At 32.6% G+C, this 23,755-nt stretch overlaps 1 protein-coding gene across 3 annotated transcripts in view; it reads left to right on the top strand.

The window, feature by feature from the left end:
- TOGARAM1 (TOG array regulator of axonemal microtubules 1) overlaps positions 1-23,755 on the top strand; it is a 68,015-nt gene that overhangs the window by 41,457 nt on the left and 2,803 nt on the right. For 2 of the 3 annotated variants that reach the window (XM_011376203.2, XM_011376189.2), the window contains 12 exons: positions 649-747; positions 1,940-2,115; positions 2,611-2,764; positions 2,980-3,114; positions 4,453-4,606; positions 10,340-10,445; positions 10,733-10,968; positions 11,372-11,530; positions 14,938-15,064; positions 16,291-16,409; positions 20,994-21,183; positions 22,377-22,596. In XM_011376203.2, coding sequence (XP_011374505.1) covers positions 649-747; positions 1,940-2,115; positions 2,611-2,764; positions 2,980-3,114; positions 4,453-4,606; positions 10,340-10,445; positions 10,733-10,968; positions 11,372-11,530; positions 14,938-15,064; positions 16,291-16,409; positions 20,994-21,183; positions 22,377-22,596 — 1,875 coding nt within the window. Of the gene's footprint in view, positions 1-648; positions 748-1,939; positions 2,116-2,610; positions 2,765-2,979; positions 3,115-4,452; positions 4,607-10,339; positions 10,446-10,732; positions 10,969-11,371; positions 11,531-11,727; positions 11,852-14,937; positions 15,065-16,290; positions 16,410-20,993; positions 21,184-22,376; positions 22,597-23,755 lie in introns of those variants that run through there. The other variant, XM_011376212.2, reaches the window with a different exon arrangement.

The following is a 23,755-nucleotide window of genomic DNA, read 5'->3' as shown; positions in this document are numbered from 1 at the left end:
CAAGTTAGCAAAATAATCTGTTTAATTTTTTATTGTTTTTAAATTAAATTTAAAATCAGTAGTTAACTGATTTTCTTTCACAGGCCCTAAATTAATTATATTTTGCTTTTCATTTTTTTCTGCCTTGTAACATTCATTTAACATAGATTTATTGAACACCTACTGTGTGCCAAGCAGTAGAAAAGAATGATAATCAAAACTAGGCATAGATTCTCTCTCCATAGAGCTTACAGTCTAGTAAGAAACAGAATAATTAAATAAATAATCATAGATTGAGGTAAAAGATAACCTAGAAAAGTACAGATTGCTGTGAGATTAACTTAATCTGTTTCCAGGATTTATAGGCTTTCCTTCATGGTTACTCTTTTGTTACTTGACTATCATGCTATGTTTATTTTCTTGTATATCTTTCCCATTCTTAACTCTGGCATGTGTAAACCTCTTAGGAGAAGGAAGGTTTCTTTTCTCTCTAGTGTCTAGTACATACTAGGTATTCTAGTTATAAATATTTGTTGAATAATGAATGTGTGAATAAATAAATTGCAAATTCTTCGTTTGAAATTATTTTTTAGTTTTAAGAGACCATATTATGATATCTTAAAATAATATATAATAAGTATTTTAAAATGTGTTTTCTTTTCCCTTAAGGATTTATAGGGTCATCATCAAATTTACAACAAATTTCCAGTTTTGACTTCACATCCATGAATACCTTATCAGAAGACTCAGTAGTAGTTGTTGGAAAAGGTATTTCAAAGTTATTTAGCTTTTTAATTGTATGTGTTCTTCACACATAAGCAACATATATCAATAGAGAAAAGTGTGATTCGGGTGTTGAATAAAACTTTATATTTAAAAAGTTACTAAATTGAAAGAATTAGAAGTGAATACTTAACTTGATGTTTCTATCCTCTAATAAAACTACAGTAAATTCATGTCACTAATTTTCAGAGAGATGTGCATTGTGTACATGACAGCACCAGTTTGGATACTTCTAAGGAATTTTTAGCATAGCTAAGACAATTTTTCCATAGTTCAAATTCAAATGATTGTCCTTATATATCAGCTTAGTAATCATTATAAATTAATATAATTTTACTCCCATACAAAGTCTACATAAATCAAAATTAACACCTTTCATATATTTTAGAGTGATTAGGGGACCTTTGAATAGGATATTTGCAAATATCCTTTAAAACTAGGTGGGGTTTTTTTTTTAGCTTATTGATGTGTAATTGCCAAACTTATAAGATATTTAAAAGTGTAAAACATGATGATCTGATATCCATATACATTAAGAAAGGATTCCCCTATCAAGTTAACACATCCAAACTTCACTTTTTTAATTGAAAAACTAGAATATGATGATAATCATTGAGGGTGTATATCTTGTTTTTGGTAAATAGAATGAAATGCCTGGAAAGCTTTCCTAACTTCTTTGCTCGACAGAGTCTCATTAAGTTAATTTAAGGCCCTCCTCAAATTGGCTCCAAACTACTCTGGCAAACTTATTTTCTTTTCCTCTATTTGCCTTGTGCCGAACCAAACTAATTTATTAACTCTGCAAATATGCTTTATACTTGTTCAACACTGCCTATAAGGATCCTCATCTCATAGGATGTCCTCCTCTTCTTCCTGACTTGTCTCCAAATCCATTGTGTCTTCTAATTCCAACTCAAATCCTTGCTCCTCGAAACCATCTTAAATACCCAGCTCACAGCAACCTTTCCTTCCTGTGAACTCAGCACTTATATTATGTGGTTCTCATTTGATATTATCGCCCTATTAGGGTATTTGCTTATATATTTTATGATTATTTAACATGTTTTTCTTATTAACTATATTTTTATTTCTCAAAGACATCAGTCTTGTCTTAAACTTTTTTTTTTATCCAGAGTGACATCACATAAATACTTAATGACAATTTGATTGATTTTAGGTGTATTTGGAAGTCCAAATTCAGCACCAGCAACCTGCAACCAATCAATAATATCTTCTGTGGAAAATGGGGAGAAATTTTCAATTAAACAAAGTATTGAACCACCATCAGGGATTTATGGAAGAGCAGTCCAGCAAAGTATTTCATCATATCTTGATGTTGAAAATGAAAAAGATGTAAGGTTATATGTTAATTATTAGGGTAAATTTAAGCCTATAATATGTCATTGTTTTGTGTATATTGGATTTGGAATAGTAAAAGTGTTGTGATCAAAAATTTTTAAATCACAATGTAATTGAAAATTCTAATGCTTAATCATTTAAATAATATTCTCCTTTTCCACCAAATATGTTCTTATTCTGGTATAAAACATCTAGTGTATTTTACACCATACATGTACTTTATATACATATATACATGTATATGTACATATATAACAATTTTCTAGGATACACTCAAGGAGTAACAGACTAATATCCTCGGGCACAAATTTCGTTGGTTATTTGTACTGTATAATTCTATTTTAGAATTCTTGAAATAAGAACCAAGAAATACATAGTTTATTTTGTACATAGACATTTCATGGCTCTTTACATTGACTGAGATGAAGATAGTTATTTTAAATGTTAAACTCCCTAAATACTTTCAGATATTTCAATTTTTTCATGCAGATCAAAGTTTCTATTTCAAAATCTACTTTTGACAAGATGAGACAAAAGAGAAAAGAGGAAAAGGACCTTTTTGACATTAAAGATTGTGAAAAGAAGGAACAGAATCCCTGGGAACGAATGAAACATACAGGGACTGAGAAAATGGCATCTGAAAGTAAGTGCATTTTAGCTTTTGGCGTGTTTTTTTAACTAGTAATATTCTAAAAGTAGTGTACTATGGTTTAAATGAGGGTGATATATGGCTAATAGTGGAATATGTTGAACTGTAATGCTGAAATCTGCAAGACCTAGTAGCTTCTATTACAATAAATATTAATTATTTCTCATTAAAAAAAATAATAAGTTGATTGGTTGTTTTCTCTCTTCTAGCCTTAAATATTTTTGGAGATGAGGTGGGAATATCAAAAAATGAGAGTTCCTCTTTGGAAAACAATGCCTTCAACCCTGCATTGAAAGGAGGGGTTGGTTTAAAAAGGTCACCATCTTTAGTGTTTTCAGATTCAGGTAAGTCACTTTTTTAAATGTAAAGAGTAATGTCACAAATGCTTGTTAAGCTGAAGAGACTATATCTGGTTCAGATCATTTGTGATGGAAAGAACACTAAACTAGTAGGAGTCAGTAGGCAGACTTGGCTTTTTAAGTATCAGTTCTGCCTTTTAATTAGCTTTGTGACCTAGAAACAGACCTCATTTTCTGCCCTTGTAAATACCTAAATTATCTCAGAGGTGCAGATTATCTCAAAGATCTCTCCCATGCTCCCTGCAGATATTCCCGTTTTGCTGAGGCGTGGTATCTCGTTTTATAGCTAAGGTAACTGAGATTGTAAAGCTGGTTTATATTAGATCATGATAAAAAAATTTACACTTATCATTTATTCAGCCTCTCATTGAGTATGTGTAAGGGTCTATACCTGGTCAAGAGTAGGTTCCATGTTTTCTGTGCTGTTTTTAAAAATATTGAATAGGTCTTTAGTAGCAACTAGGTAAAATCAGAGGTTGAAATGAAATATCGTGTGAACTATAGTAAACATTAAGTATTATTGCCTATTATTTTTGTTTATTATGATTGTTTCTAAGGAATAAACTATGAACTATAATAAACATTATTAAATATATGTTGGGTCTGAAGTCTAAATATCAATAAAAAAACCCAAGAAATATAGAAAAAATAAGTATATAAACACAATCTTGGACAATATATTAACTTCTCTCAAAGATAAATATAAGATTTGAACTAGATGAATGTCTGAGGTTCTTCCTAGCTTGCATTTCTTTTATAATGCAAGAAGTGTAGAAAAGTTTTAAGAATTCTGTATTCTCAAGAACAGATTGAGTGGATGAGAGGTAGGATTGGTGAAAGGAGTCAAAAGGTACAAACTTCCAGTTATAAAATAAGTCATGGGGATGTACAGCATGGTGACTATAGTTAATAATAACCATATTGTATATTTGAAAGTTGCTAAGAGAGTAAATCCTAAAAGTTCTCAACACAAGAAAAAAGAATTGTAACTACGTTTGGTAACAATGGTAGCTAGACTTTGGTGATTATTTTGCAGTATCTAAAAATATTGAATCATTATATTGTACACCTGAAATTAATATAATGTTACGTGTCAGTTATACCTCAATTAAAAATAAAATAAAATAAAATAAAACTAGTATTAAAAAAAGAGAAAAAATTATTCAAAAAGATCATACTTGTTGAGAGTATACCTGTTGTTGGACACTAAACTAATAGTATTAGTTTCTGTAAGAAATATTCCTAGAATCTGTAATCAGAATGCCATTTGTATCTCTTTGTATCAAAGTTCCCTGATGCTTTAATATTTTTTGTTTGTTTTAGGGGAAGCATCTCCTAGAACCATTCCACAGTACAAAGAAAGGATGCCTTCTGTCACTCATAGTCCAGAAATAATGGATTCATCAGAACTACAGCCATTTTCCAAACCAGAAGTAGCACTGACAGAAGCTCTGAAGCTTTTAGCTGATGAGGATTGGTAAGATCACCATTCTTAACTTAAAACTAAGCTGAGTTCCAAAAGTTTACTGTAAATTTTTAATTAAAAACCTTGAAACATTTTTCTATTCAAATATCTTAGAAATGATTATTTTAGTTCTTAGGTAGTCACAATTTTTTTCAACTTATAAAGGTAGCTGAATTCTGGTTATAATAGTATTGTATTACCAGATATATTATAACTTATATACCACAAGGACGTGATTTAGCTTTATTGTGGCTGACATAAACATTCTGATATTAGAGTATAAATGTCATCATTTCTCCAAGTGTTTTTCTGGGAAATATATGCTATAACAATTCTGAAAACACTTATCGGTTCCTACAACAGCTGTAGCAGCCACCCAGCCAGCCCAGCCAATAACTCAAGGGAAACAAAAAGACAGTGGTTTACTTGCTTCAGCTGGAACATTCACTGGCTGCCCTTGTTCCATTTCCTCCCCTCTTCCTTCAGCATCTCTCTCTATCCCCATCCTACACTTTATCATCAGTTTTGCTTCTTTACTAGATCATATGCATCAACTTAATATGTGCTATAATATCTCTTATTTTTTAAAACCTGTCTTAATTGCATATCTTTTTCACATTTCTTTCCTCCCCAATTTTGAGCAAAAATCCTTAAAAAGACTAACTCATTGTCTCTAGTTTTTCACCTCATGTTCTTTTCTCAGCTTCTTTAATTGGCTTTCAACCCTCCTCATGATGACCACCACTTCACTATAACTACAAAAGTGACCATTTTGATAAATCTACATTGGTCATTTATTTGTCCTCATTTTAGCCTTTTAGCAACATTTGACATAATTGACACTCCCTTCTTCTTGATATTCTTTTTTCAGTTCTTCTTGGAAAAATCAGAGTCTCTTGATTTTTTTATGCTTCAGTACTTTGATTTCCTCTCTTCTGTTTTACTTCAGAATTGAAAAGGTTCCAGAATTCAACCCACTGGAGTTCTCTATCTACATTCATTCCAGGCTGGTAACATTTTTCTGTAAAGAACCAGATAGTAAATATTTTAAACTTTTCAGTCCAAATGCTTCTGTCACACCTACTCATCTTCACTGTGTAGTGCAAAAGCAGCCTTAGACAATATGAAAACAAATGTATATGGCTGTATTCCAATAAACTTTACTTATAAAAACTTATTTAAAAAATCTGATGGGGCCAGATTTGGTCTATGAACCATAGTTTGTCAAGCCCTTTCTTAAATGATTTTATTTAGTTCCATACCTATAAATTCCATCCATACTCTGACTTCTCATAAACATATATCTGGATCCCAGGTACCTTCTTGAGCTCTAGACTTGTAATCCAGCTGCCTCCTTGACACTTCCACTTGGATGCCAATAAATTTTAAATTCATTGGTAAATTTAACATTGTCTAAAAATAGAACTCTGGAACTTTCACTTCCTGCCAAGATGGATTAACAGGCTTTAGATTTGCCTTCACATCTGAAAGAAGTAAAGAAATCATACAAAATATATGAAACAATGGTTTTCAAAATATTATTCACCAGGCAATGAAATATAGTGATCTCTGAGAGGTGGGAAGCAAGCAAGGTGAGCCCTAGAATTGCCCTGGCTTCCTTCCTGCAGGTAGTTTCCTGGTTGCAGCCCAAGGAGAGGAAAACTATCTAGATATAAGCAGAGATGGAGATGGAGCTGGGAGTTTGGGGAAGCCATGATCACTAGAGTTTGCAGGGCAGAATGCTAGAGAAGACAGAACTCCTCAAAGAACTCCAGAAACCTTCAGAGGATTCTTCTCAAATATTTAGCTGAGTCCTGGTCAGGGCATGCGTGTGAGTAAATTACTTGAAACCAGGATAAGGGCCCCTCAAAGAACTTAGAAGGAACAATCCCTAGAGCATATACAAGGCCAGGAATACTTCCTATTCCCACTGGAAGAGTGGAAAGCTTCATAATTCACAGATCTTTGGGTAAAACACTCAGAAGAGTTTTGCTTCATCTATGGAATAAATAAACCCTATGCTAAAGACTGGATTGGTCCCACTTAACAAAGCATAAAAGCAAGGCCTGAGAAAAGCAAAGTCAAACTTTTCAAATAACTTCATTCCAGAAGAAAGTTCAAAAATATTTTTAGGAATACAGAAATATCTAAAGTAAAATTTGCAATGCCTAGCATCCAATAAAAAATTGCTAGGCATGCAACAAAGTAGGAAAATACGACCTATAATGAGAAGAAAAGAAAATTAAACAATTGAAAGTAATTAAAAAATGATACAGATGATACAATTAGTAGATAAGGACATTATAATTATAGTTGTAATTCTAGTTCATGTGTTAAAAATCTAGAGGAAGATATGAAAAGAGAATCAACGAGCTTTAGGGCAACTTGCAAAATCCCTTTTGCTATATGTAATGTAATGTGTTTGAGGGAAGTGATATCCCATCATATTCACTCTCATGGGGAGGATATTATACAGGTGTGTACACCAGGAGGCAGGAACCGTGCGTGCCATTTTAGAATTTTGTATAACATCAGGAATAAAGAGGGTCAATTTATAACAATAAAGGATAACTCATCATGAAGACATAGCAACCCAGAACATTTATTTACCATATAACAGAACTTCAAAATATATTAAGCAAAAACTGATAGGCCTGCAAAGAGAAATAAACAAATCCACAATTATAATTGAAACTTCAATAATCTTCTCTCATTAATTGATAGAACTAGTAGAAAGAAAATCAGTAAGGATAGTGTTCAAGAAGACTTGAACACTGTTGATCAACTTGACCGAATTGACATTTATAGAACATACCACCTGAAACAACAGAATTCACGTTGTTTTTAGGTCCACAAGGAACACTGATCAAGAAAGACTATATTCTAGAACATAAAACAAGTAATTTAAAGGGATTCAGATTATACAAATTTTGTTCTCTGACCACAGTGGAATTAAATTAGAAATTCTGAATTAAGAATGAAACATAAACATTTGTTAGGATGCAGCTACATCAGAGGGGATTTTATAGCACTGTAACACTTATATTAGAAAACAAGAAAAGTTTTATGTCAGTGACCTCAGCTTTCACCTTAAACTAGAAACAGAAGAGCAAATAAAGCCCAAAATAAGCAAAGAAAGAAAGTAATAAAGATCAAGTGGAAATCAATGAAATAAAAAATAGAATCAATGAAATTTTTAAAAAATCAATGAAAGCAAAGTGTGTTCTTGGAAAAGATCAGTAAAATTGATAAACCTCTAGTCAGATATATCAAGAGAAGAGAGAAGAAACAAATTACCACATCAGAAATGGAAGAAGGGACATCACTACTGATCATACTGCTATTAAACAGATAATAGATAGAGATGATAAATAGCTTCAGGCCCATAAGTTTGACAACTTAGTAGAATTCCCATAAATTTGACAACTTAGTGAAATTGTCAAATTCCTTGAAATATACAAACTACCAAAACTCACCCAAAAAGAGATAATCTGTATAACACAATATCTATTAAGGAAATTGAATTTGAATTTAAACTTTGCCACAAAGAAAACTCCAGGCTCAGATGGTTTCTCAAGTGAATTATACCAAACATTTAAGGAAGAAATCAATTCTACTCAACCTTCCAGAACATTGAAGAGTACTTCCCATCTCATTCTTTGAGGCCAGTATTACCCTGATATCAAAACAATACAAAGTCAAGAAAATGATAGAATGATACCCAATATTCATTATATTTGATATCAATGTAGATATAATAATCCTTAAAATAGAACTTTTAATTTTCTCTTCTCCTAATCGCAAGTTTGCTTCTCCCTCAGTATTCACCATCTTAATTAATAGCCCTGCCATGGACATTTAATTGTTCATACTAAATGAGTGTTGACTTTTTCTTATTTCCTCACATTCCATCCATTTATTCTCAGAACATATCCTGAACCCAATTACTTATGCAGTCTCTGCTGTTGATCTTCTAATCTAAGCCACAATTATCTCTCATCTGGCTATAATAGTGTCATCACTGGTTTCCATGTGATGCCCATTTCATACAACAGCCAGAGTACGCTGTTAAAATATGTATCAGACCATGTGATTCCCCCATGCCGAACCCTCTAGTGTCTCCTTCCCTAAAACACTAGAAAGAAAAAAAAAAATTTTAACTGCTTCTTTCTGTAGCCTCACCCCCTACCATGCTCTGCCTTACTTATCCACTGTAGTCACCTGGCTGTTTCCTGAACACCTCATTTCTACCTTAATATCTTTGTATTTCATTCTTTGAACACTTTCCCAGTGGCTTTCTTTCTCACTTCATTCAGATACCTGTCAGATGTCACCTCCTCAGAAAAACCTTCTTTCATGACCCTCACTGAAAGTGTTCTTTCCCCAATCCAATCCTCTTATGCTGCTTATATCTTATCTTTTTCTCATTATAAGATCATTAGGACAGAGATGTTTTATCTTTTTCATATGAATGTTTCACATAAACTTTGAAAAGCATTCTGCTGTTAGTTGTAGTGTTCAGGTTTTCTGTATTCTTATTGATTTCTTGTCTATTCTATCAATTACTGGAAAGGGGCTTTTGAAATATCCACCTATAATTGAGGATTTGTTAACTTGATTTTTTTGTGTTGTTTGTTTCCTTTTAGCATTTAGATTTTGTTCAGTTGGTTTCTGGCTTTCATATTTCTGACCTGAAGTCTTCTGCAATTATTCTTTGTTCTTCTGTATGTAATGTGCCTTTTTTTCTATGGCTACCTTTAAGAATATTCCCTTTATACTCTTTTTAGCAATCTGATTATGATGTTTCAGATGTTGTATTTTTTCTCTGGATATCCTGCTTGGGGTTTGTTCTTGGATCTAAGAGTTTATAGTTTTGATTAAATTTGGAAAAATTTCAGCCACTATTTCCTAATTTCTTTTTTTTTCTCCCCCTCTTTAGACTCTACTTTTTATTTACTTTTATGTGTATAGAATCAGGTTGTTTCTACATCTAAACTGTAACTGTAAACTGTTTCATGCTTATCCAAAAAATGAAAATTTTGAAATAGATAGTTATTAAATAGGTTTACTCTTACTACCTTGGAATCTTAGGTCTTTTCTCTGTTTTCCATAACTTATACAGAGGATTTAAATACTTAAAAAATAATTACTATCAATATTACCAACTAAGGAAACTCATTTTAGCTCACATTTTCCAAATCCACAAGATTAACACCATCATGTTTGAAATATGATATCTAAATCTCACTTGAACTTGCCCTTTTGGCATTAGTATCCACCTACTCTTAATCTGGCTCATTACATTAGATAATGAAAAAGAAATACAAGTTACAGAACATGTATTGGTGGTTTTTTGTTCTTATATATTCACCAAGAAGATAACAGATAGTTACTTCTTCCATTTTTGTTTTATTGCTTCCCTCACCTTTTATATGCCATTCTTTTCCCTATGTTCTCTAGAAAGAATATGCCATTCTTACTAGGGGAAAATTGTTCCTTTTTACATAAAGAGCATGAACTTAGTTTGTCAATAGTGGTTTTGGCTCTTAAAAGATCTTTTGAATCATGAAGGAGAGCTATTGGAGCAAATAAATTGACAAATTTTTTATTTGATTTCTACATTATAAGGGAAAATAGGCCAGGTCTCCTCAATGGCAATATTTCATACACACAAAAGAAAACATCCTGTTCCAGTTGAACCTCATCTTAATTAGTGATTTTGTCATTTGTTTCTTTTTCCTGTAGGGAGAAGAAAATTGAGGGACTGAATTTTATTAGATGCTTAGCTGCTTTTCATTCTGAAATACTGAACACAAAGTTACATGAAACAAATTTTGCAGTAGTTCAAGAGGTAAATTTATTTTCAGCTGAGTTAAGGATCGTTTGACTAACAGAGAATAAATATGCTACATTTACTTGACCTTTAAAAAAAAACTGTTAAATGATATGAGTAGGCTCGTATGTAAAGTAACTAGTGCCTTACTTTGCAACATTTAAAAAAAAATTTATTAAATGTTGATTTTTAGGACATAAGCTAATAAATATTACAGTATGTTACTTTAATGGTAAATTTCTTTTCAAAGTTATCACTGATTTTCTTTCAGAATATTAGCAAAATGTGCATTTTGGATTTTTTAGGTGAAAAATTTACGCTCTGGAGTTTCTCGTGCTGCTGTGGTCTGTTTAAGTGATCTTTTCACTTACCTAAAAAAGAGCATGGATCAAGAACTAGATACTACAGTAAAAGTTTTGTTGCATAAGGCAGGAGAATCAAATACATTTATAAGAGAAGATGTTGACAAAGCATTGAGAGCTATGGTCAGTAATGTAACTCCCGCACGTGCAGTTGTTTCTCTTATTAATGGAGGACAAAGGTAATGTTCAGAATAATCTTGATAAGTCCTTAAAGTAAAAATGCAATTGTTTGTAATCTGGGGTGTAGGAAAAAAACAAGCAGATTTCAATATTATTTCAACTGAAAAACATTTATTAAATAATCTGTGGTAGAAACATATTAGATACTGAGCATACAAAGGATAATAATTTGTTATTCTAATAATGTTACCTACATTCATAGATCTGGAACTAAATATATGTTAATGATTGAAGTTTGTTTTTTTTAACTTCTTGAGGAGGGATAGCTAATGCAAATAATTTGTCTTTAACTTTTAAGGGTGATGAAGGTTAGGAATAATTCAGTTATTTAACTTTAAAAGTAAGTCTTTGAGAAATTGTTCATACATCAACTTTGTTTTAATTGACCATGTTTCCTCATAGCCATTTACACACTGCAGTCAGAAGATGTACAGCCCAGCACTTATCAGATGTACTAGAATTTATGGAACCGGAGCGTATTTTATCTGGAACAAAAGATATGGCTGACCGTATATTACCAGCTGCTGCTAAGTTTACTCAGGACAGCTCACAAGAAACTAGGTGAATAGCTGCTAATAATATTTGCTGAATCTCTTAGTATAGGGGCTCAAAAGAAAGAAACAAAGGTTTAAAAAGAATGAACATTTTTCTAAATGAACAAGTGGGGTCCCCAGGGCTTGGTGCTGGGGGGGTGGTCTTATTTAGCCAATTTGTAAATGATCTTGAGGGAGTGCACAGTGAATTCTCCAAATTTACAGATGATACTACATACTTCTGGGTAGTGAGATGCCATGTCACAGGGATGAACTGCATGAAAACGGCACAAGACTGTATGAGTGGGCAGAAAAGTGGCAGAAGAACTTCATTGTGGGCAAATGTAAGGTAATGCATTTAGGGGGAAATGATATATTTTCCAAGCAGTCAGATAAAATCAAGGCACACATGAAAAAACAGCAAAATGGATAGTGTCCTATCTCCTGAAACATGATATATGTGCACTTAGAAAATTCTACGAGTTTCTGATTGCTGTCTGTACTTGAAGAACATTTTTATGAAAATTAAGAACAGTCATAGAAAGAAAACAAAATAATTAAGATGTGGTTGGTACAGTAGTGGTGATAGATATTTTGGATGCAGTCAGAAGCCACGGTTCAATTCCTAGCCCCAATCTTTGTTTGCCATTGAACCTCTCTTTCCTTGTGTATAAAATTAGGAAGGTTGGACTTGGTGATTGATAATGTCCCAAACCTAAAAATTTATGACAGTTGTATATGAAGTTAGATTAAAAGGAGAGAGGGAGAATCCTGAGTTCAGAGAGACTAAAGTAAAGAAGGATATCAAATTTTTACAGTTTAAGACAAAGATGTCCATTACTTTAGGTAATTGGAGTTAATCTTGTGGAATTCATTATACTGAAAGCTCATATAGATGGTAAATGTGTTCATTTTCTATCGCTGTGTAACAAATCACCACAAATATAGTGGCATAAGGCAACACAGATTTTTTTTTTTAGCTTACCGTTCTTTAGGTTAAAAGTCTGCATGGGAGTGGCTCCATAGTGTAGTGGTTAGCACGTCTGCTTTACATGCAGAAGGGCCTGGGTTTGTGCCCCAGGCGGAGCCACAGAATATACTCTGGGTGCACCAGGCCCCCCAGAGTGCTCCGGGGGTACCAGGCCCTGGGGGGCTCCAGGCCCCAGGTGCACTCTGCAAGCGTGTGGGAGGAGACGCCCCGCCTTCAGAGATCCAGTTCTTAAGGGGAAGACAGCAACAACCATAGGTCAGAGGTGGAAGGGGTAGGGAATTAAAGGCGGGCGGTGGAGGGGGTGAGGTGGAGGACTCTACATAGCTCAACTAGCTTCTATTTAGGGTCTCACAAGGTGAAAATCAAGGTAATGACAGTACTAGACCATTATCTAGAGGCTCTAAAGAAGAATCTGCTTACACACACATCCAGGTTGTTGGCCAAATTTAGTTACTTATGGTTATAAGACTGAGATCCCTGTATTCTTGCTGGTTGTTAGCCATGGTCCCCTTTCAGCTCCTAAGGCCACCTGAATTTCTTGTCATGCAGCCCCCTCCAACTTCAAGCTAGCCAACAGCATGTTAAGTTTCTTCATGCTTAGAATCTCTCTGACTTCCTCATCTGCTACTAGCCACGGAAAGCTTTCTGCTTGTAAGGGTTCATGTGATTATTAGATTAGATCCAGATAATCTCTCTTATCTTAAAGTCTGCTGTACCATATAACATAACCTAATAATCCTGGAAGAGCAGGTCACCTTTGGGGAACTATTTTAGAAGTTCTGAATACTGCAGTAATGTTCAAAACAATTTAGTAGACTTGGATCATAGTAGACTACTTAGGAACAAAGAGATTCATAATGGTGGTTTTGTGTCTTAACCATTCTTTAATGGCATAGTAATTCTTATAATCGATTTGTCACTTTTTAGATTCTTATTTGAAGTTTTAAAATTATAAAATAGTTACAACTTTCCAGTTTTAATATCTCTTACATTTTTTGTGTCCTATTGCTTGCTTACTTTTTTGCTTTAGCCATTCTTGTATCATTAGGGCCTCTGGTAGACCTATAGTTCTTAACATTCTGGGCTAAAAGTTAAAGTTCTCTTTGAAACTATAACTGATAAGGAGCTACCTATCTGGATGTAAACATTATTCTGATTGCAGGGAGAGAAAAAGTAATTTTTATTCTCTGATATTATCTCCCTTTCTGTAATTTTATTATATATGAGAGTCTGGTTGATATAGATGATACTGAGATCATCTTATTTGCCTCCCCCTCAAAAACCTTGCCTTCCCTGGTTTTTCTAGACATATATATATATATATATATACATATATATGTGTGTGTATATACACATATGTGTGTATATATATACGCATACACACACACACACACATATATATAAAATAAGTTATAGCAAAAGGATAATTGTAATTATTTTAGGGTCAAGCCTCCTTGAAAAGTAATAATATGGTATTGTTATTAGATACTATAAGATCCCTCTATCCAAAAATCTCTTCGGTGTACACTTTCATGTTATCTGAGGTTCTACTATTAGAATGATATCTTGGCTTAAAGCAGCGGTCCCTAACCTTTTTGGCACCAGGGACCAGTGCTCCTATGGGAATCTAATGCTTGATGATCTGAGATGTAGCTGAGGCTGTAAAGTTAGCACTGGAGAGCGGCTGCAAATACAGATGAAGCTTCACTTGCTAGCCCACTGCTAACCCACCGCTAACCCACCGCTAACCCACTGCTCCTGCTGTGCGGCCAGGTTCTTAACAGGCCACAGACCAGTACCAGTTCACAGCCCAGGGGTTAGGGACCTTTGGCTTAAGGTATGATCCTAAAGGAATTATTTTAAAATTCATATAATATAAAAAACCTAGTTTGGAGAGCATTACACATTCATTAATATACCATCCACAATTTATCAACTAACTTTGAGTATATTTAGATAGCATATGTATTTGAACAATTGGAACTCAGGTAAGTTGTGGCGAGGACAAAAGAGATAGAGGGTCAGAAATACAGAACCTAGGGAAGGTTGACTCAGGCCAAAACATCTGGCCAGCAGATGAACAGCAAAAGGTCACTGGTCAAGGAGCTCAGAACAAAATTAAGACTTCTCCTAACTCACATTTCTGCCAGTTGCCAGCTTTGATATGGACCTTAGGGTATCTGAAAAATAGAATCAAGGCTTTTGGCTCTTCATCTGATACACAGCTAAGAGATTTGAAACTATTGTATATTTTAAAGGTGGGCGACAGGAGAATCTATATTCTCAAGTCCAGCTAGTGTAACTACATTTCAGTGATTTCAAATAGAGATAGTAATCTTGATGTTGATAGGTTTTTTTCTGTTAAAAAACCAAGCTAAGGGCAGGCAGAAATTGAGCTTGTTAAGATATGTGAAATCACTTACATATTTCTCAAATATTTATAGGTATTATGGTCGAAAGATGCTTTTCCTCATGATGTGTCATCCTAACTTTGATAAAATGCTTGAAAAGTATGTCCCATCTAAAGATTTGCCCTATATTAAGGAATCTGTTAAAAGCATACAGCAAAAGGTATGTGGAGAAGTTTATTTTATAAACAACTTTCAAAGCAAAATTCATTTGCCTAGGAAGGTAAAGGATAGAAATAATTACTTCTATGATTATTTCTGTTAACAGATTCAGATATATCTGTAGTAGTATTTCAGCAACTATAGTACTAAGTAGACATTCATAGTGTCAGTAAATGTTTATTGAACGGAAGATATTTGGTAGAACATAGTGTGGCTTATTGGAATAGACTTGGGTTTGAATCACAACTCTGAGAATTAGCAACTACATATAATTTTAGGCATATCGTTTCTTTAACCAGAATTTTACTTTTATAAAAAGAGGATGGTGATGCTTATCATGGTGGGTGCCTGCTTTATTTACCTTGTGTATTCTACCATTAGAGCTCCTGCCACACTGCAGAGCATTGATTGATAGGAGCTCCTTGAGATGAAGCCCCATGTCTTAACTTATTCTGATAGACAATGATGTAGAAATGTCTGTGAAATTAATGGCTGAGGGAATATTAAATGAAATAAAACACGAAATTGTCTTGTAAAAAAGTATTCCATTTACATATTCTTTTTTGCAAAAATATATTTAATAATATAAAATTTTTCTATGGTAATTTATGTTATTCCTCTCTAATAATCTTGGGCAAAGGATTAATTTATGAAAGGATATTTCAAATATGTATGCTAATATACATTTTAGAGCATTTTTTCTGCCCACTGATGTTAAAGATTTCAGCTTAATTCATATAGAACTTATTAAAATAACCATGCAAAAAAATTATCTTACTCAAATGAGGCAGATTACATTTGTGAGTCATTTCAAATACAAGTATCAGAAAAAAAAGTTTTAAATAGTTCTTACCAAAATGTTCATTCTCACATTGGTGTTCCATAGGAATTCATTATTGTATAGTGTGTTTATGTTTTCTATATAGGTTTTAAGCTTTAAGAAGAGTGGTTATAAAATATAGCATATTAATTTTTACAATTTTAAACACTTTTACCAAGCCAATATCATTTCCTATTAGTTGGTTACATATTTTTTTAATTTACTTCTAATTACAAGGTATTTTTTATACTTGATACCCTTTAAAGCATAAACATAGCAGATTATTAAAATACTTTCAATCATAAAAAGATCAATAATAATTTCTATGAAAATTACATTTTACAAGTTATTCACTTTACTAGTTTTAAGACTTTTCTTCCGCTGCCTTTCTTTTTATTTATTTATAGGGCTTGGGAGATTTACCACTAGATACTCCTTCAGCAAAAGGAAGACGATCTCATACTGGCAGTGTTGGAAATACAAGATCATCATCTGTTTCAAGAGATGTTTTCAATTCAGCTGAAAGGTAGCATCATTTGATAGCCCACATCGTTAGAGAAATTACTCCCCAGTGATAGTAGTCTTATTTGGATGTTTTCATGAGCTATCTCTGGGGTATTTGTCAAAATTTAATGGAGTTTTAAAAGTTGTTAAGGATTTAGAAAGTGTGAGATAATTAGATGTAGTAAGGCAGTTATATACTCACAGCAACTTGCTTCTACATGCATTAAACATTAATAAAGTTTTAGCGTTATGGAACCTGTCGAGATTAGGCATGTGTTGGACAAATCTGATTAATTTTTTAAAAAATTTATAGCCTTTACTTTTTCCCCTTGATTATAAAAGCAATACATAATTATGGTTAAAGAAAAAAAAACTTTAGAAACTACAAACATTAAAAGAAGATTTAACTAATTACCTAAAATACTACCAACCAGTAAAAAAACTACTCTTAAAAATTTTATAAATGTAATTGTATATGCAGTTGTCTCACTTGTTTAAACTCTAACCATATTTAATAGAGTATATAATTTTAAAAATTTTCAAAAATATCTCTGGTATATTTTTAAGTATGTTTTAAATATTATTTTAAAACTATGAGTAGATACATAGGTATATTTTATATTTGCATATCTTTGAAATATTTTATAACCTAAAGTAATAAATTGTACAAAGGATAAAAATTCATGTTACAAAATATGCTTTGGGGACCTTGCTATTCAAAGTACTGTCCACAGAACAGCCACAGTGGCATCACCTAGGAGTTTATTAGAAATGAAAAATCTTGTACTCCCTTCAGGCCTACTAAATCAGAGTCTGCCATTTTTCCACGTTAAGATATAATCACATAAGATCCTGGACCAGATATTTTGGTCAAAAGTCTTTTCACATCCAACCAAAAATGCTTTTTAAATACCTATTGAGAGTATATACTGTATTCTAGGTCCTTTCTAAACACTTTTATTAGTCAGTTAATTATTTTGTAGATGTCTCTCAATTTGGGTTTATCTGATATTTTCTTAGTTTGTCGAGGTTTTGCAGTTTTGACAAGAATACCACACAAATGATATGTCTCAGTATATCATTTCATAAAATGGATGATGTTATGTCTTATTACTAATAATGTTAACCTTGGTCACTAGGTTAAGGTGGTTTCTCCTGGGTTTCTTCACTATGAAATTATTATTTTTCCCTTTGTAAATAATATATATCTTGGCGTACTTTGAGATATTCTATTTCTGATCATACATTTATTTACCCATTAATTTTAGCAATCATTGATCTTGCCTGCAGCAATTATTGTGGGTTTTTTAACCTAATAGTGATCTTTTTCTCTTATTCCTTCTACATTTATTAGTTGGATTGTTCTGAAAAGAAAAACTGCCACTTTTCCTCCACATATTTATTTAAATGTTTATATTATTGTAGCTTAACAGATTATTACTTTATTCTGTGGGTTATAATCCAATACTATTATTATTCACCTCTTCAAATTGTTCCAGTCTTAAGAATTCATATGATATGGGATTTTTTATGATTGACTTCTTAGACTTGGCATGTTTTTAAGGTTCATCCAGATTTGTAGCATGTTCTTTCTTATGGCTAGATAACATTTCATTGTATGGATGTACTATATTTTGTTGATTCATCATTTGATAGATATTTGGGTTTTGTAGTATACATGTTTTCAGTTCTCTTGGGTATATTTGAGTGGAATTGCTGGTTCACATGATACCTCTGTGTGTAGCCTATTAAAGAAATGCCAGATTTGTTTTCCAAAATAGCACCATTTTATAATCCTTCCAGCAATAAAGAGTATTCCAGTTTCTCTACATCCTCATCAGTGCTTGTTGTTACTGAAGTGAGTATAAACTGGTATCTAACTTGACAGACTCTCTTTGACCAAACTTTAGACAAGGTTCTCTGAGGTCTTCTTTGCACTAGGCCTCCTCCTTGGTGCCTGTTCTTAGCCTACCTAAGCCAGTCATAGCAAAGAATCCTAATAAGTCATTTCCATCTCCCTTGTTATCTAGACTTCTCATCTTCCACCTTTGATGTATAAGTATCTAGCCTGCCTTTAGCAAAAATCTTATTAGGCCAGTTTAGCAAGAAACCTTCTACCGTTGATGACACCTCTTAGTAATTCCCATCCACTGATCTCCCTACTATGCTTACTGTTTTGATCACTACAGCTTTGTAATATAGTTTGAAAGCGGGAGGTGTGATGCCTCCTGCTTTGTTTTTCTTTCGCAAGATTGCTTTTGTTTTTTTGGGTCTTTTGTGAATCCATACAAATGTTAGGATTGTTTGTTCTATTTCTTTAAAAAATGCCATTGGAATTTTGATAGAGATTGCATTGAGTCTGTAGATTGCTTTGAGTACTGTTGACATTTTAACTATTAATTCTTTAAATTCATGAGCACAAAATATCTTCCATTTATTTGTGTCTCCAACTTCTTTCATCATTGTCTTACAGTTTTCAGTGTACAAATCTTTCACTTCCTTGCTTAAATTTATTCCTAGGTATTTTATTCTTTATTATGTAATTGTAAATGGGATTTTAAAAAAATTTCTTCGTCTGTTAGTTTATTAGTGTTTAGAAACACAACTGACTTGTGTATATTGATTTTGCATTCTGAAACTTTACTGAATTTTTTGATTAGTTCCAAAAGTTTTTTGGTGGAGTCTTTAGGGTTTTCTGTATATAATATCCAGTTGCAAATAAAGACAGTTTACTTCATCTTTTGAATTTCAATGCCTTTTATTTCTTTTTCTTGCCTAATTGCTCTAGCTAGAACTTTCAGTAGTATGTTGAATAAAAGTGATGAGAATAGGCATCCTTGTCTTTTTCCTAATATTAGAAGAAAATCTTTCAACTTTTCATTGTTTTGATTGCAATATTAGCTTTGGCCTGTCATATATGGCCTTTAATATGTTGAGGTATGTTTCCTCTATATCCAGTTTGTTGAATGTTTTGATCATGAGTGCATGTTGGTTTTTATCAAATGCTTTTTCTGTATCTATTGAGGTGATCATATGATTTTTTTATCCTTAATTTTTGTTAATATGGTATGTCATATTGATTGATTTGTGGATGTTGAATCATCCTTAGGTCCCTGGAATAAATCCCTGTTGGTCATTGGGTATGATTCTTTTAACATATTGAATTTAGTTTGCTGATATTTTGTCAAGAATGTTTGCATCTATGTTCTATTATCATTCTTAATGTCTTCTCTTTGTTTATAAATTTTTTTTAATGTTAATATACCTAATGAGTTCCTCCATGTTACATTATCTTTTTCTCCTAAGGTATATTAAATGTTACTTTACTATCAAATCCATCCTGTTTTGAACAACAAAAAAGCCATCTTTAAAAATATGTTTTAATAATTAGATGGCTTCTTGAGGTGTTGTTTTACTCTTTTCGTATTCACCTTTTATGTATCATATAGTCCTCAGTTTAAATATAAATTTAATTCTTTATTTTTCTCATTGTAGAATTAATTAGAATAGAATTAACCATTTCACAAATTAACCTCAAATTAATTTTTTTAAACAAATTAAAAATAGTGAATAAATACGTCTAAGATCTATATTTTCTGTCACTATCCTGTGTCTATTTTTATTATGACTCTGAGTCATTCATTAGATCACTGCTCTTTTTTTTTTTTTTTAATCACTGCTCTTATGTAACTTTAGTGCTGATTTTTGCACTGCTCATCAGTGAAATGGTGGTAACTGGCAATTGTTACCATTCTCTTTTAAGACCTGTCAATTCGCAGGACTCTTTAGTTTCAAAGGGATTATCATCTGCCACATTGAGTCACCTTTTTATAAGAATGGAAAACATTGTGCTGCTAATACTAAGTCATGGAAATAATAAATCCTTCTGGTCTCAAATTTCTAATTTTCTCTTGAATGTTCACATGGATATTTTATAGAAAAGAGTTAACAAAGGCCTGAGACCGCAGTCCTTAGAAAGGCCTGCTGACAAGATTAGCCCTGTGGGCTGGTGTCTGGAAACTAGGATTTCAAGAGGATTCCCACCATTCCCTAAATGACAAGCATACTTTACTGTACCTAAATTATTTGGGCAAACAATATAGTTTATGCTGAAGTTCTGCTTTCCTTCTAGGAATCTGGAATTTTGGTATGTCTTAGGCAGAAGACCAACTATGACTAACTCCCAATAAAAACCCTGACACTAACCAATAAGCCTCATTGGTAGACAGCATTTCACATGTGTTGTCACAGTTTATTGCTAGAGGAATTAAGTTCGTACTGTGTGATCCTTGGAAGCTTGCATCTAGTTTACTCCAGACTTTGACCCATACACCTTCTCCCTTTGCTAATTTTGCTTTGTATCCTTCGACTGTAATAAACTGTAGCTGTGAGTAAAACTACATGCTGAACCCTCTGAGTCCTCCTAGCAAATCACCAAACCCAAGGGTGATCTTATAGGTCCCAAAACAGATGTTATGGCTATGGGTTAGGTTAGATCATTTTATGAATTTTTAAAAAATGAATATGTAATGAAAATTATTTATTATGTTTGTGTTTTTAATAGGAAATGAATAATGAAATTAAATTTACCTTTCTTTCACTTTAGAGAGGTAACTGAAATTCGTGAAGTCACCAGAAAATCAGTTCCCCGTAATTCCTTAGAAAGCGCTGAGTACATTAAAGTCATAACAGGCTTATTAAATGCAAAAGACTTTCGTGATCGTATTAATGGGATTAAGCAGCTTTTATCAGATACTGAAAACAATCAAGAGCTTGTTGTTGGAAACCTTGTGAAGGTAAGCACATGTCAAAATTAATTTTCATTTTCAATCTATGGTTAATTAAGTTTATTAGTGTAAAAAGTTGTCCTAAATCTTAATACTTTATATATGTTATATTATTTTAAAGTATAAAATAAGCTTAGTGAAAAGAATGGATTGCTTAGGTTTTGGTATTTTAAAAACATTTTTGAACAATTCAAAGTAATTAGAAAAAATAAGAAAATAGCTGCTTATTTGTATGAAATTCCCACTAGATGATAACTCTTTAAAAGCTCTTGCAACCTGGCATTCAGTAAAAAAAGAAAAAACTTGGCATTCAGTAAATATATGTTCAGTGAATCAATAAATATTTTAAAAAACAGATCATTTAAGAAATTTGGTATTACTTTAGAATAGATATTAAAATTTTTCATATGTAGATTAGACATCTAAATATACTAATTTATATACCTACTTTTAGGAAAACAAGCAATAAAAAGGCAATAATAAACATTAGTGGTATCAGAGATAGATTATTTATGTTTTATCAGAGTTCAGTTAATTCGAATTAACATTAGTAATTTATTAAATTCCATTTAAAATTTGTATTACATGCATTAAACTTGGCAAACATACTGTAATTACTCTTTTATTTCCAATGGTGATGTTTCTTAATATTCAGAAGAAAAGTACCACATTACCATATCATGGAAACTAGAAACTTACACTTTCTGATATTTGTTGAGTAAAAATAAACTCTTGGGAAGACTGTTCTTAACATGAAAAAATAAAATGTTCAAAAAACCTAAACTGAAATCCATACATTAAAACTTATATGTCTGCCTCTGGTACAAATAAATAAATATAGAAACTTTTCTTAAGTTCTTAGAGTTAACTTAGCTAAACCTGCACCTTCCAGAAAACAGCATTTTTATCGCATTTACTGTAAGTTAGTCATCTTCCTACTGAGCCATATCTCTCAACTTTAACTTATTAAGATGTCTTTTGGGTGATTTTTGAAGTCTTCTCTTTTTGCTATAAGAAAATTTGACACATATTTATCATTCAAATTTTTATAAAGTTCCTGTTTTGTAAATTCAGCTTCAATAAAATGGGTGTGTGTGTAAACACTATACTAAAGGAGAAATACTTTGCAATGTCAAAGGGAATTTAAATATAATAGGTATAAACAATATTTCACTTTAAATAATTTACCACTTTACTTTCAGATTTTTGATGCTTTTAAATCTCGACTTCATGATTCTAATAGTAAAGTAAATCTGGTGGCTCTAGAAACAATGCACAAAATGATTCCTTTGCTTAGAGACAACTTATCTCCTATAATCAACATGCTAATTCCAGCAATAGTAGATAACAATCTGAATTCCAAGAATCCGGGCATCTACACTGCTGCCACAAATGTTGTTCAGGCACTGAGTCAGCATGTAGGTAAGAAACCTTATCTGGCACTCTAATTTTTTTGACTTTACTTTCTAATTCTACATATTTTTTATGTTGCTGAAATCCTAGCTAGTTAGTTTTTTTAATTTAATGTCATAATCTTTTTCATTTCTTTAGCATTTTTAATTATTTTTAGTGATTAAATGTTATCCCATTAAGTTGACTTTCTCTTCCCTTATCTCAGTTCATTTTGCCTACCTTAGCCTCACATCTTATACAAAATGAACTCAAAATGAACCATAGATTAAATGAAAAACTTAACTATAAAACTTAGAAGATACCATAGAAGAAAATCCTCAGGATCTTCGAGCTTGGTGAAGACTTGTTAGCATGACACTAAAAGCATTATCCATAGAAGTTGATAAATTGGACTTCATCAAAATTAAAAACATTTGCTCTGCAGAAGACTCTGTTAAGTGAATAAAGAGACAAACCACAGATTGAGACAGAATACTTGCAAACCACATATGTGACCACAAAACTCATCTAGAATATATAAAGAACTCTCAAAACTCAACATTAAAAAACAAAACAAAACAAAAAAACACTCCAATTAGAAAATAGGCAAAAGACGTGAAGAAACATTTTACCGAAGAGGCTATGTGGATGGCAAAGAAAGATATGAAAAGATGCTTAACCTTGCTAGTCATTAGGGAAATGCAAATGCAAATTTAGACCATGGTTACTATACCCGTTTCTGAGTCTGCTAGGGCTGCTATAACAAACTACCACAGACTGGATGGCTTCCAAACAACAAACATTTATTTCTTAAGGTTCTGGAGGCTAGGAAGTCCAAGATCAGGGTGCTGGCAGATTCAGTGTCTGGTGAGGGCCCACTTCCTAGTTCATAGTCTACCATCTCACAAAGCAGAAGGGGCAAGGGAGCTCTTGAGGCCTCTTATAAGGGCACCAGTCCCATTCACGATGGCTCTACAGTCATGACTTAATCACCTCCCAAAGGCCCCACCTTTAAAAACCATCACATTGGAGATTGGGTTTCAATGTATGAATTTGTGGCGGGGGGGGGACACAAACATTCAGCCTATAGCAAGTATTAGAATAGCTAAAATAAAAAGTGACAACACCAAATGCCAACAAGGTTACAGAGAAACTGAATCTCTTACACATTGCTAGTGAGAATGTAAAT

Source organism: Pteropus vampyrus, unplaced genomic scaffold (genome assembly GCF_000151845.1).
Source record: "Pteropus vampyrus isolate Shadow unplaced genomic scaffold, Pvam_2.0 Scaffold10, whole genome shotgun sequence".
Taxonomy (NCBI): domain Eukaryota; kingdom Metazoa; phylum Chordata; class Mammalia; order Chiroptera; family Pteropodidae; genus Pteropus; species Pteropus vampyrus.
The sequence above is the reverse complement of the archived record's forward strand: the minus strand, read 5'-3'. Positions and strand labels throughout refer to the sequence as shown.